Source organism: Drosophila ficusphila, unplaced genomic scaffold, assembly GCF_018152265.1.
Source record: "Drosophila ficusphila isolate 14025-0441.05 unplaced genomic scaffold, ASM1815226v1 contig_414, whole genome shotgun sequence".
Lineage (NCBI taxonomy): Eukaryota > Metazoa > Arthropoda > Insecta > Diptera > Drosophilidae > Drosophila > Drosophila ficusphila.
Genome location: NW_025064328.1, coordinates 23,264,217 through 23,276,660, shown reverse-complemented (window position 1 = coordinate 23,276,660; position 12,444 = coordinate 23,264,217). Strand labels below are relative to the sequence as shown.

General features: G+C 46.9%; 1 protein-coding gene across 1 annotated transcript; it reads right to left on the bottom strand.

Moving 5' to 3' along the window:
* Nucleotides 1-684: 684 nt before the first annotated feature.
* Nucleotides 685-2,087, bottom strand: LOC122320074. The gene is made up of 2 exons (XM_043208150.1): nt 894-2,087; nt 685-837 (listed from the first exon to the last, which is right to left on the bottom strand). Exons 1-2 carry the CDS (start codon nt 2,085-2,087, stop codon nt 685-687), a joined length of 1,347 nt encoding a protein of 448 aa, XP_043064085.1.
* Between the last annotated feature and the right edge of the window lie 10,357 nt (nt 2,088-12,444).

The following is a 12,444-nucleotide window of genomic DNA, read 5'->3' as shown; positions in this document are numbered from 1 at the left end:
TCGAATACATTTTCCTTGCTGCCGCTTTCGGTACATGTGAGGACTGTTGCTTTTCGCAGCTCCAACTCTTCATTGGTGTCCTGAGAATTTGGTACTGGTTGAGGCCATACAGATGAGTCTTGACGTAAGAAGCCTGGTCCACGAAACCATATAGTTTCCATAAGCTCGGACGCTGCGCAGCCTCTTGACACTATGTCCGCGGGATTGTCCTTGCCCGGAACGTGGCTCCAAGTGATGTTCGACGTGGTTGATTGCATCTCAGAAATCCGGTTGGCGACGAAACAGTTTAGCCTGGACGAGTGCATGGTAAGCCACTGTAGAACGATTCTTGAATCTGTCCAAAAGAAAATATTATCAATATATGTTTCGAATTTATGCTTAATCTTGGCCCATGTTTGACACAATAAATATGCGGCGCACAATTCTAGCCGCGGCAATGAAACTGCTTTTATTGGGGCCACCTTAGACTTGGCGATGATTAGCGTTGATTTGAACTCTCCGTTTATGTATGTTCGTAGATATAGGCAACAGCCATAAGCTCGCTGCGATGCATCTGAAAAACCGTGTATTTCCGATAGATTTTTTGGTGACGAGTTAATGAATCTTGGAACTTCGATGGTTTGAAGATTGTGCAAATCTTGTTCTATTCGCTGCCACTGAGATTGAAGCTCAGGGGGAAGTGGATCATCCCAGTTTAGACGATGCATCCACAACTCTTGGACCAAAATTTTGCACCGAATAACGACTGGTGATACGAGCCCTAGCAAATCGTACAGGTGAGCGACAAGTGAAACGATGCTCCGCTTGGTGACGACAGAGATTGTAGGTAGAGTATACCTGAAACAAAACACATCTAGTTTTGGTTGCCACGACATGCCTAAAGTCTTCGTTACATCTTTGGTATCAACCTTGAATTGAAACTCTGCTCCGTTGCCTTCTATTTTGCTTGTGTTCCACTTTGCAAGCTCTAATCCAGCCTTAGAAAGTATGCTGGTGACCTCTGTAGCCTTGAGATGAAGCTCTTCGACACTGTCTGCTCCAGTAAGGAGGTCATCGACGTACATATCTTCTTGAAGTACGGATGCTCCGATGGGAAACTGATTGGAGAAGTTATCCGCAATATATTTCAAGCTCCTGATTGCTAGAAATGGTGCACAGGACATGCCGTACGTGACAGTGTTGAGCTGAAACAATTCTAAAGGCGCAGCTGAGGATTCTCTCCAGAGAACAAGTTGATACATGCGATCGTCTGGTGATACTTCAAACTGGCGATACATCTTGCAGATATCAGCTACGAGTGCATGACGATGTAAGCGAAAGGCAAGAAGTGTCAGGATAAGATTCTGCTGGATGCTTGGGCCAATCATCAACAACTCATTCAGAGACAGGTTCGACGTTGTTTTGCACGATGCATCAAACACAACACGCAGCTTGGTAGTTGTGCTTTCAGATCTAAGGACTCCATGATGCGGGATTACATAATGTGTCTTCTGAGAGTCGAAATTAGATGCCAACTGCATGTGATTCAAATCTATGTATTCCCTCATGAATTGAACGTACAGCTCCTTTAACAACGGGTTGCGGCTCAACATACGCTCATTTTGCAAAAACCGGGATTTGGCAATTTCAAAAGATTTACCTAACATGTGAGGATTCTCCTTAAATGGCAAGCAAACTTGGACCCCACCAGATGTGAGAAACCTTGTGTTTGCCGCAAAATGCCGTTCGCATTCCTGCTCTTCTACGATGAAACCTTGATCGTGCGAATCAAATTCCTCGATTAGCCAAAACCTTTCTAATGCACCTTGCAGCTCCGTAGAACTTGCCATGTTGCATGTTACGACTTGAGATTGCGGAATATCAGAAACCTTTCCGCCAACGATCCAACCAAGTGCAGTATTGACCAGGCAAGGAAGGCCTGGACCCAAAGAAATTTTGCCATTTGAAAGCAAATCAAAAAACTCTTGTGTGCTGATGAGTAGGTCAATTCGGTGAGGCATGTAGAAGCCTGGATCTGCAAGGTCAATCTCTGAGGGTATATTCCATTGTGAAGTATCAACGAATCGCTCTGGCTGATTAAGCGACATTGTCTTGGCTACAGCGAATTGTAAATGCCATTCATTTACAGACAATCGTGATCGAATAGTTGTAGAGACCGAGAATCTCATCTGCGTTCTGACATCGCCTATGCCAGAAATGTCATATTCTGTCTCTCGAATCTGAGCTGAAGGAGCTTGGCCAACTCTTCAGAGATGAAATTTATTTCAGAGCCTGAGTCAAGCAAAGCTCTGGCTGGCTGAAATATTCCGAACTTATCCCTAATCAATACTATTGCTGTAGGAATTAAAGCGCGCCTCGAATGACGCGAAAGCATGGAAACAGCATGTGTGGGCTCCCGCTGCTGCTGAGATGTGTTGGAAACAATTTGTGTTGGTTGCTCTGGATGAGCAGATCTATGCAGAATAGTATGATGTAAGCCTTGACAAACGCGGCATCGAGATCTATTTGGACATCTGCTCGCCAAATGGCCGGTGCGCAAAAAATTTATGCACAGAGCGGATTGCTTAACGAAATTCAATTTATCCTGCCAGTCTAGTAAACCAAATGAAGGGCACTGAGTGAGAGAGTGATCAGAAGCAGAACATTTTTTACAACCACCCTGTGCCGCAACAAAGGCTCTTCTATTCTGCGTGGGCCTTTCCTTTGGCTTCTCATCAGATGTTCGTTTAACGTTGCTCTCCAAAAATTGACAATGACGGCTTAAACTGCGATAACAATCCTCCCAAGTAGGCAACACCTCGTATTCTTGACACCGATCGTACGACAATTTCGAATCTGCATCAATTTTAGATAAAACAAGATGAATTAATATTGCGTTCATTACATCTGCTTCTGTTCCTAACGACAACAACGATTCACGCAGCGCGGAGACGGTATCCAAGTACAGCGAAGAGCTGCGGGATCAGATCTCTTCATAATTTGAATGTCGAATAAGCTAGATATGTGCTCTATGAAAATCAAAACCTTTTTATCGTAGCGCTCCTTTAACTGCTTTAACGCCTTTGGATAATTGATTTCGGACACTTGAAAGGGGGCCACAACACTCAGCGCGGGGCCAGACAAACAGCTAAGCAAGTAGTTAAATTTGTCAACAGCTGATATAGAAGCGTCATCATGTACCATGCTAGTAAATGCAGTAATAAACTTCATGTAATCACCATACTTCCCGTCGAACTTAGGCAGCTTCAACGAAGGCAAACGATTATGGTGCCCAGATCCGCAATTTGCCGATGAATTAAAGAAACTTGCATCCTCTGGCCGGTCCTTCTTTGACGCCCCAATCCGAGTGATGATAATTGCCTTGGTTTCTATGAATACGTCCTCTAATTCTTGCCGGCCGTCGTCAGCCGCATCCAGCCGTTCGATCTGTGATTGAATTTGAAGAATTTGTTTAAAATACGATTCCAAAATTTGTGACTGGCATTCAAGAGCAGCAAGGTCGTTCTGCCGTTCGATTCGAGCTTTGAGATTAACTATATTTCGCTGAATTGTATTCCTTTGTTGTCTTAAAGACACGAGTTGAGAATCAGTCATTTTTGTAAAGAGTTATTTAGCGAAAACTAAGTGTAGAGCAATTATTGAGTGAAGCAATACCTTATCCAAGTATGTTGGCAATGCCCTTTGGTTCAGAGGGAGAAAACAAAACACTCCGATGATTGAGAAAATAACTCAATTTTTGGCTTATTTATTTGCAAACCAGCTGCACAAGTATGTATGTGTATATATGGGCAATGCCCTTTGGTTCAAAGTGGAATGACAAAACCGCGGTTGCATTTGCGAGTCTAGCTTACGGTTTTTCGTCCTCTTTGTGCCGCTGTTCTTTGGTCTCCAAATCTGTACTTGCGACGGTTATGATGCGCATACCCTGTATGCAGGTATCCACGACGATCCAGTGGCGATGATTCCGGTGATCCAACGATGCTTCCGGAGATCCAACGATGATGCCAAACGCACTGCCACTAATCCGATGAGCTGCCGCTGCTGCCAAAATACACCAAGTATTGGCGTTGCTGGAATCTATTTCTCCGCCGAATGCAGAGGGAATAATTTTCAGTGAATTATGGTGGGACTTGCCGAATGCAGAGTCCTGTCACGGTCGCCAAAATGTGCGGACTCTGCCGAATGCAGAGTTATTAGAAAGGAATAAAACGTTCGACTTGTTTCGATCTCTAATATGCACTGATTTTAATGTTCGATTTCGAGAATACAAAAAGGGAGATATGTATGTATGTACATGTGTAAGCTTCGTGTATAAAAGAGCGTAAGGCGAATTCAAAACATAAGCATATGATTACAGTGTGGGGTAATTAAATATATCAAGTTGGCAAGAATTCAAAATATAAGCAAATTAAACAAAGTGATTTATAAACATAATACTAATTAAGTGAAGATTAGCATTGACTGTTGATGTCATCGAACATACCCTTTTGCTCTGCAAGGGTATAAAAAATATTGTGAGAATAAATATTTATTTATCACATTATTTACCCATTTTACAAATAAAAATCAAATTTTAAATATTCACTTTTACACACTTTGGGGGCCCCCGTGGCCCGGGGGCCCCGTATAATTGATACGGCATATACGGCGGTAGCTACGCCCCTGCATTCAAGTGAGCAATATTTATACACCATACCTAAGTCGAAGTAAATATTCCGTCCCTCTTTAAACGAAAGCTCCTTTCTTGTGGATCTTCAACGTGTTACACCAGTTTACTCCCCAGGTCCTGACGGGACCTGGGTGTGTTCTTAAACACTGTACTAATGCATTGTGTAAGCCCCTTCTCAAGCTGTTTACCCTATCCCTACAAACCTGTCAGTTTCCCCTTGTCTGGAAGGAGTAATTTGTTATTCCCCTTCATAAAAAGGGAAACAAGTCGGATGCTAGTAATTATAGAGGTATTTCTAAATTGTCAGCAATTCCAAAGCTTTTTGAGCGAGTAATAACTCCTCACTTGCAGCACCTTTGTGGATCAGCAATATCTCCATGTCAACACGGATTTATGAAGCGCAGGTCTACTACGACAAATCTTTTAGAGCTCACATCCTTCGTGATAGATGGCTTTAAAAATAATTTTCAAACTGATGTCATTTACACAGACTTCAGTAAAGCATTTGACTCTGTAAATCACTTCCTATTGATTCGTAAACTTGACATGATAGGGTTTCCAGCAGATCTTTTAAGTTGGATCTTTAATTATCTCAGTGGCCGAACGCAAAGAGTCCTTTTCAAAAATTCCTTAAGTAGTATCCTCAGAGTTACCTCTGGTGTACCACAAGGAAGCCATCTGGGACCATTACTCTTTACCTTGTTTATCAATGATCTTCCATCGATCATTGCGACGATGTAAAACTGTGTCTGCAGTATAATGATTACTCCCGTCACTCACACCTTCAAGCAGACCTAAACAATTTTCAAAACTGGTGTCACGACAATTTACTGAAATTAAACAGCTCTAAAAGCAAGCTGATGACGTTTTGTCGGGTCAATCCGCATAATGTCACCTATTCGCTAAGTGGTAATGCCTTGGAAAGAACAACGCTTGTTGACGATCTTGGCGTCGAACTTTTCATATTTCGAACATGGTTAATAAAGCTAGGGGAATGCTTGGATTTATTAAACGATGGTCGAAGGAATTTGAGGATCCTTACGTTACCAAGAGTTTATTTATTTCGTTGGTCCGACCAATCCTTGAGTATGGGGCACCCGTATGGAGTCCCCAATACGGAGTTCACGCTGATCGTATAGAATCAGTTCAAAAAAGCTTTGCCTTACGCCGCCTAAACTGGAATGCAAAGCTATTCCTACCCTCCTATCCTAATAGATTGCTCCTTCTTAACTTGCCCTCCCTTACTAATCGTAGAACGATGCTTGGTACTATATTTACACGTGGTGAAATTGACAGTGCTTACTTGTTAAGAAGACTAAATTTCTCGGTTGCAAGTAGATTTATTAGAAATTATGCTCCTTTAGTTTTAAATCTTTGTAGATCTAATTATGACGTGCATGAGCCTTTCAGGGTACTTTGTTCGGACTATTATAGGCTGTATTCTATGTATCGTCTTCTGACTGTCTGGAGCTCCTAAAACGATTAATACTAACATTTCTGGCACGAAATTAGATCGTTAAATTTAAAATTAAAATAAAATGTAACTTTTCTTTCCTTGTCTTTCGGTTTTTCATTTTTTTTCTTTTAAAATCGCGTCAAAATTATCGCGAATCGTGCCGTACGATACACGGCGGTCTCCCCTCGGTCGGTTGGGCGGGTAGTAGGCCGTAGGACTACGTGCAAATAAAAAAAAAAAAAAAAAAAAAATAAAATAGTGGGGCACTGGCGACGACGGTAAAGGTGGTCATTGGCGAGACGGAGTATAAATTTAATATTTACTTGGGTTTCGAGTGGGTTTTAGTTATATAACAAAGCGATCAAAATGAAGGGTAAAAATAACGCAGCTCCGTTCGCGTCGCGATGCAGTGCAGAATCAGACTAAGAGAGACACCGCCAACAGCAGCGATAGCTCCCTTTGTCCGCCGCAGGTATTGGGCACCGTGGGGCCAGATCGTGAATCTGAACAGTGAGTGTGTGTGTGTATGGGTTTTTTTTAATTTCACTAATGTTCTAGAATAAACTGCAGTGTAATTATGCTAATATTAACTTTGGGATGAGCCCATGCGGTACGACCGCGAGGTATTGCTTCGCAGGGGCAAAACCCAAAGTTAGGCATCTCTTCTTATGCGCTCAAGTCTACGCAATTCCTTTGTTATTTGGCCTGCAAAGGCCGTTATCAGCGCCCAGTTTGACTCGCTCGACAGCATGGTTGCGATCAGGGTGTCCGGAGAGAGGGCTCCACCAACTTGTACGCCGACTTCATGCCTTGCCACTGCAAATCTGTTGCAAACGAAGAAGGCATGTTCGGCGTCCTCTTCGATGCCTGCTCCACACAGCGTGCAGTGGCTGACGGTTTCGTGCCCAAACCTTTTAAGGTAGCCGCGGAAGCACCCATGCCCGCTGAAGATCTGCGACAGGTCGAAATTAACCTGGCCGTGCTTCCTGTCCATTCAGCATGCCAGATCTGGGATCAGGCGGTGGGTCCACCTGCCCTTCGTCGAGGCATTCCACCGAGTTTGCCAAGATGAAATGCTCAGCGCACGAAGGTTTGTGCGTACGGCCCCGGTTACAGGGCCGGATGAGCGTAGGGAGAAAGCTTCTCTAGCGAGGAGGTCGATTGGCACCAACATCGTCCTAAAGACAGAGCAAACCCGGAGCGCACAGAGGCGGTAGGTGCTGGCTATCCCGCTGTAGTAACTTGGCGTAGATAGGGCTGTATGCCAGATTGGAGCAGCATACAGGATGATTGCCCTTACCACGTTCATCAATAGCTGCCGTCTCTGTTGCTTGGGGCCTCTGGAGTTGAGCATTATTCTAGAGAGTGCTTGCCCAGCCACCGCCGCTTTCCTATTGACAAAGCCCAGATGCTCTCTAAAGCACAGACGGGTGTCGATCATCACCCCTAGGTACCGAATAGATCGCTTGGAGTTGATAATATGGTCGCCAACCCTGATCCGAGCCGTCTCAACAGTTTTGCGGCTGCTAACAAGCACAGCCTCGGTTTTGTGGGCCGCCAGCTCCAGGCCAACCGCGTTCAGCCAACGTATAATGGATCGGATGCATGAGTTGCTTGACTCCTCTGCCTCGTGGATGTTCTTCTCTACTGTCACAAGGGCCACGTCATCAGCGAAGCCAATGAGACGCGTCCGAGGGGGAGCTGGCAATCGTAAGACACCCTCATACAGTACATTCCATAGTGGAGGGCCGAGGACTGAGCCCTGGGGGACTCCAGCGCTAACAGAGTACTGAGTGGTACCACTATCAGTTGCTACCTCTAGCCTTCTGTCACGGAAGTAATCTCTTATGAGGTTTAGGAGGTGATTCGGCACGTTGAACGCTGAAAGCGCCCGCAGGATGCTGCTCCAGTCAGCCGAGTTGAAGGCATTCTTGATGTCAAGAGTAACAATGAGGCAGTACTCTTTCTCACCTCCTTACCATGCCAATAGCGTCTAGGGTCGACCGGGACTTGCGGAATCCAAATTGCGTCTGGGCGAGGCCGCCGCCCCTTTCAATGGCCGTTTCCAGACGGCTGGCTATTAGGCCTTCAAGGATCTTGCCTGCTGTATCCAAATGGCAGATCGGTCTGTACGATGAGTGGTCTGATGGGGGCTTTCCTGGCTTTGGGATCAGTACCAACTTCTGCGTCTTCCATTGTCTCGGAAAAGTGCCTTCCTCAAAGCATCTTGTAAAATAATAAGCGAACTTCTCAGGGTGTAAGTTGAGAGCCAATTTGATTGCCCTATTTGGAATAGCGTCAGGACCAGGAGCCTTGTTTGGCTTGATTTTTTCTGTCTGCCAGAACCACTTCCTCAGGCGATACAGGAATAAGGCAGCGCTCAGGATTGGTATCTGGTGGTAGACTCTGAAGAGTAGGCAAGGCTTTTTGTGGAAACAGCGTGTCTACTATGGTGGCTAGGGAGGATGCATCAGTGGGGACACGACTACCTCCAGAATTTAGTCGCTTCACCACATTTTTATATGCGGCGCCCCATAGGTCACTGTCAGCATCGTCGCACAACCTGAGAAAACACTCCTGTTGCTGTCCCGAATGGCATTCTTGAGTGTCTTTCTCGCTGCTTTGAATCTTTCCTGTAGTTCAGGAAAATTTGGAGTGCCTCTGGCGCGCTGGCAGAGCCTACGGGCATGTATGCAGAAACTCCGGATTTCGGTTAGGCCTTCATTCCACCAGCACACAGGGGAGTGATGGGTGCCGTTCAGTCGTCGAGTGACCATGCTGTTATTGCAGGCTGCCTTGACACTGGCCATGGTTGCGTCCGCCAGAGATTGGGCATCATCGGGTATGCCCTCCTCATTCAATCGGGTCAGCCCTGACCCCAGCGTTTCTCTAAAGACCTGTAGGTCGAGGGTCTCGCTTCGGTAGGCAATTGGTGATGGCTGCACGTTTCTTGGCTCGGGGGCACACCAATGCTGCAGATGATAGCTTGGTGGTCGCTTCCCGTGTACATGTCACTAACCATCCATTGCGTAGCACCGTATAGGGAGGAGCTTACGAAAGTGAGGTCAATGAAGGACTCCATGCCGGCTTTGCAGTAAGTTGGCTGCGTGCCTGAGTTCAGGAGTGTGATGTCAAGAGACGCGAAGGCCTCCAGCAGGGTGCGGCCTCTTGCAGCTTTCCTTGATGTGGCATCGACCCAGTCACCCACAAGTTCAACCCTGTGGGGTTCGCTAAGGATGGCAACATCTATCCGGTTCTCTTTTTTGCTTTTTCGAGGATGGCTTTGGCCGCTCTACAGTGGTTGAGGTTGATCTGGATTAATCTCAACTTTTCAGCTTTTTGAGCGCTTCCAGGTAGGCTGGGCATGTTCTTCAGCCCCATATGCTCGCATAGGCGGCAGTTTGGCGCGTTGGTACAAGTGTTGGCCAAGTGGCCGGCCATTCCACACCTATAGCACGCTCCGTTGAAGTCGGCGCGGATTTTGGATCCTACTAATTTGGCTGCAATTGGGCTAGGGAGCTTAAGGACGGCGATCTGACGCCCACCATTAACCTTGCGTAGGGATCGGACAGTATCCTCGCTAAGGGAGTGGTCTTTTAGTTTGGCCTTAACAGCCTCAGCCACCTCTTCTTTTGTGGTCAGCTCATCTAGGTCCAGGATCTCGATAAGAGTTTGGTCTGACAGTGTTTTGACGACAGCGGTAGTGCCTAGTGCTTGCACTACTGCCATCTGTACCTCGGTGGCTGTTTTGGCAGAGGACCTGCTGAGACGGAGTACAAGGTTACCGCTCGTGGATTTCCTAATGCTTTGGACGCTCTCTCTTAGGTGGTTCAGCGAGGGCTCCCCCTTAACTGCGCGAAGCATATCAGCGTAGGACAGCCCTGCTCCCGAGACCATGACTGCATCGGGCCGAGACCGTGACGCTCGCTTTGGCTTCTTGGACACCTTAGTCCAGGCTTCAGGCTTGGCAGTGACGGCTGGGTCAGCATCCGAGTTCTGTGATGTGGTCTTCGCTGGTAACACCACGGCTCTGGGGATTGACGCTCTCACCACCCTTAGTTCCGGGCTCACCACCTTCTGGGTAGCGTTAACCACCTTCCGGCTACCTTTCGACTTAGTACGGCTCTTCTTGGGGGTGTAGAGTGCTCGAGCGTCTGTGGGTCTCTCAGGCGCTTAGGTGTGCTTTTACCCTCTGCATAGGGCTCCATGGGCAGGATGTCCGTTTGCGCATGTTTGCAAACGGTGGTTAGGATCACTTGGGTCTCACGACTGAGTGTTGAGACGCCGGCAGCCCCTGCTGATTTGGCTAGGGCTAGAGCGGCCGTTGAGCTCGTCTCTCATAAGCTGATTGATGTGGCGCTGGCCACTGAACAAGACCGAGAGCCTTTCAAGGGCTGCACCAATTGCTCTAACAGCGCTCTCCGGCGACGACGCTTCCTCATCAGGAACCGGGGATGCCATTGTCTGACCTTGTGGTACCAAGTTTTTGGGGGAGTTCTTGGTAGGGCCGATTGCCTCGGGATGGCCTGGTGGCCAGATTGGCCAGCACTGCTGGATGACACTTCCGGTGTGTTCCAGGAAGACCGCTAGAAGGAAACTATCTCGCGTCTATCCTCGGGGTGAGGGAGCAAGCTGTCGGGTCTCAGTAGGATCAGCCAAGATGTGCGCTTCTAAGCAATATTTCCGTCTATTTAAGTCTGGCAACTCCACCAGCGGCTGTTGTTGGGGCAGGCTTACGCTTTTCCACACTGACTTTGGAGTAAAAAGCAGAAAAAACTTACTGCTGGAAAACAACTGCAAGTTTTGCAAGTCCAACCGCAGCCTGCTCTGCGACCCCCCTCCGGTCAAGAAGAGGGCAGTGAGGGACGCTGGATCAACGCCCCGCTGGAGCAGCTCAACGAGCCGGTAAGCACAGCCCAGACTCAGGAATAGCAAGTAAAGGGTCCAACCTTTATTGCAGGCACGCGTGGACAAAAGAAAGCCGAGAGGAAGCCGATACTAGGCCAACAAGCCGGAGCGGGATGAAAAACACGACCGGTCACTTTCCACTGGGAAACTCTCGCGAGTTTGTGTGTATGGGTATGTGTGCATGTGCGTAGGTGCATGTGAGTGTGTGTAGGTGTGTTTTTTTTTTGTATAGGGGGGAAAGCTTGAAGGGCCGATGTCTGGATCTTTCACCCAGTAAAACCCTAAACCTACTCTCTGCTTCCCTCTCACGGTACAACCGCAGAGGTTAACCTTGGGTATTACTACGCGAGGGGGAGATGGCCTGACAAGCCGCAACTAGTAATTAAACTAGGTTAGAAGACGATTGCGCTGACGTTCAGCGCGACGCATGGCTTTCATGACAAAGACTGTCATTTTGCTTACGGCATCCCAATTGTTTTGTGAGCCCGGTAGCGTATCCATCAGGTCAGAGACCATGAACGGCTTCCCAATTGCTAAGCTGAGCTCATGCCTTATAGCTTCAAATCTCAGACAGACAAAGAAAACATGTTTTGCGTCTTCGATTGCCCTAGCACAGTGTGTGCAGCACGGGTCTGTCTTGTTCCCAAACCTATGAAGATAGGATTTGAAGCACCCATGTCCTGTCAAGAGTTGCGTCATGTAGAAGTCAACTTGTCCGTGCTTTCTTTCTGCCCAACGCTCCACATCGGGCAGTAGCTTATACGTCCACCTACCTTTTGAGCTATCAATGTTTGTATACAGCCCCCTGCTCCTCCAGACGGGACCGGAACTCTCTCAGGTGCCGATCTGCGCCGATGAAGTTGGTCGTGTTGTCGCACCACACCTTCTCCGGAATCCCGCGATGACTCACGAACCTTTGAAAAGCCAATAAGAATGCATCAGTCGTAAGGTCAGACACTAACTCTAAGTGGACCGCTTTGGACGCAAAACACACAAACAAGGCCACATATGTCTTGTACGGTGGTTTACCACGGATGCGATATGTTGTGCTAAATGGCCCACAAAAATCAACGCCACAGATATTAAAAGGGCGGAGAGCTCGGAGTCTGTCTCGTTCGTTAGCAACAATGGAAATTTAGCTTCTAATTTCTAAAATCTAATTTATTTTCCTGAACAAAGGTATTTAGCTTTTGAATCTGCGTTGATACCGGTTTCTTTTTTCGAATTTTGCCCATGTCGTCACTGAATTCGTGAGATTTGATAACTTCTACAATTTTCTCGAACGCAAAATTCAGTTCTCTTGGCTTTTTTCTTGCTTTTTTCGAAAGGCTGTACAACTCTCCTACACCTTCGATTAAATCGGAAAACTCACTCGACACGACTTCTGAAGGGAGTTCGAAGTGTTGATTAC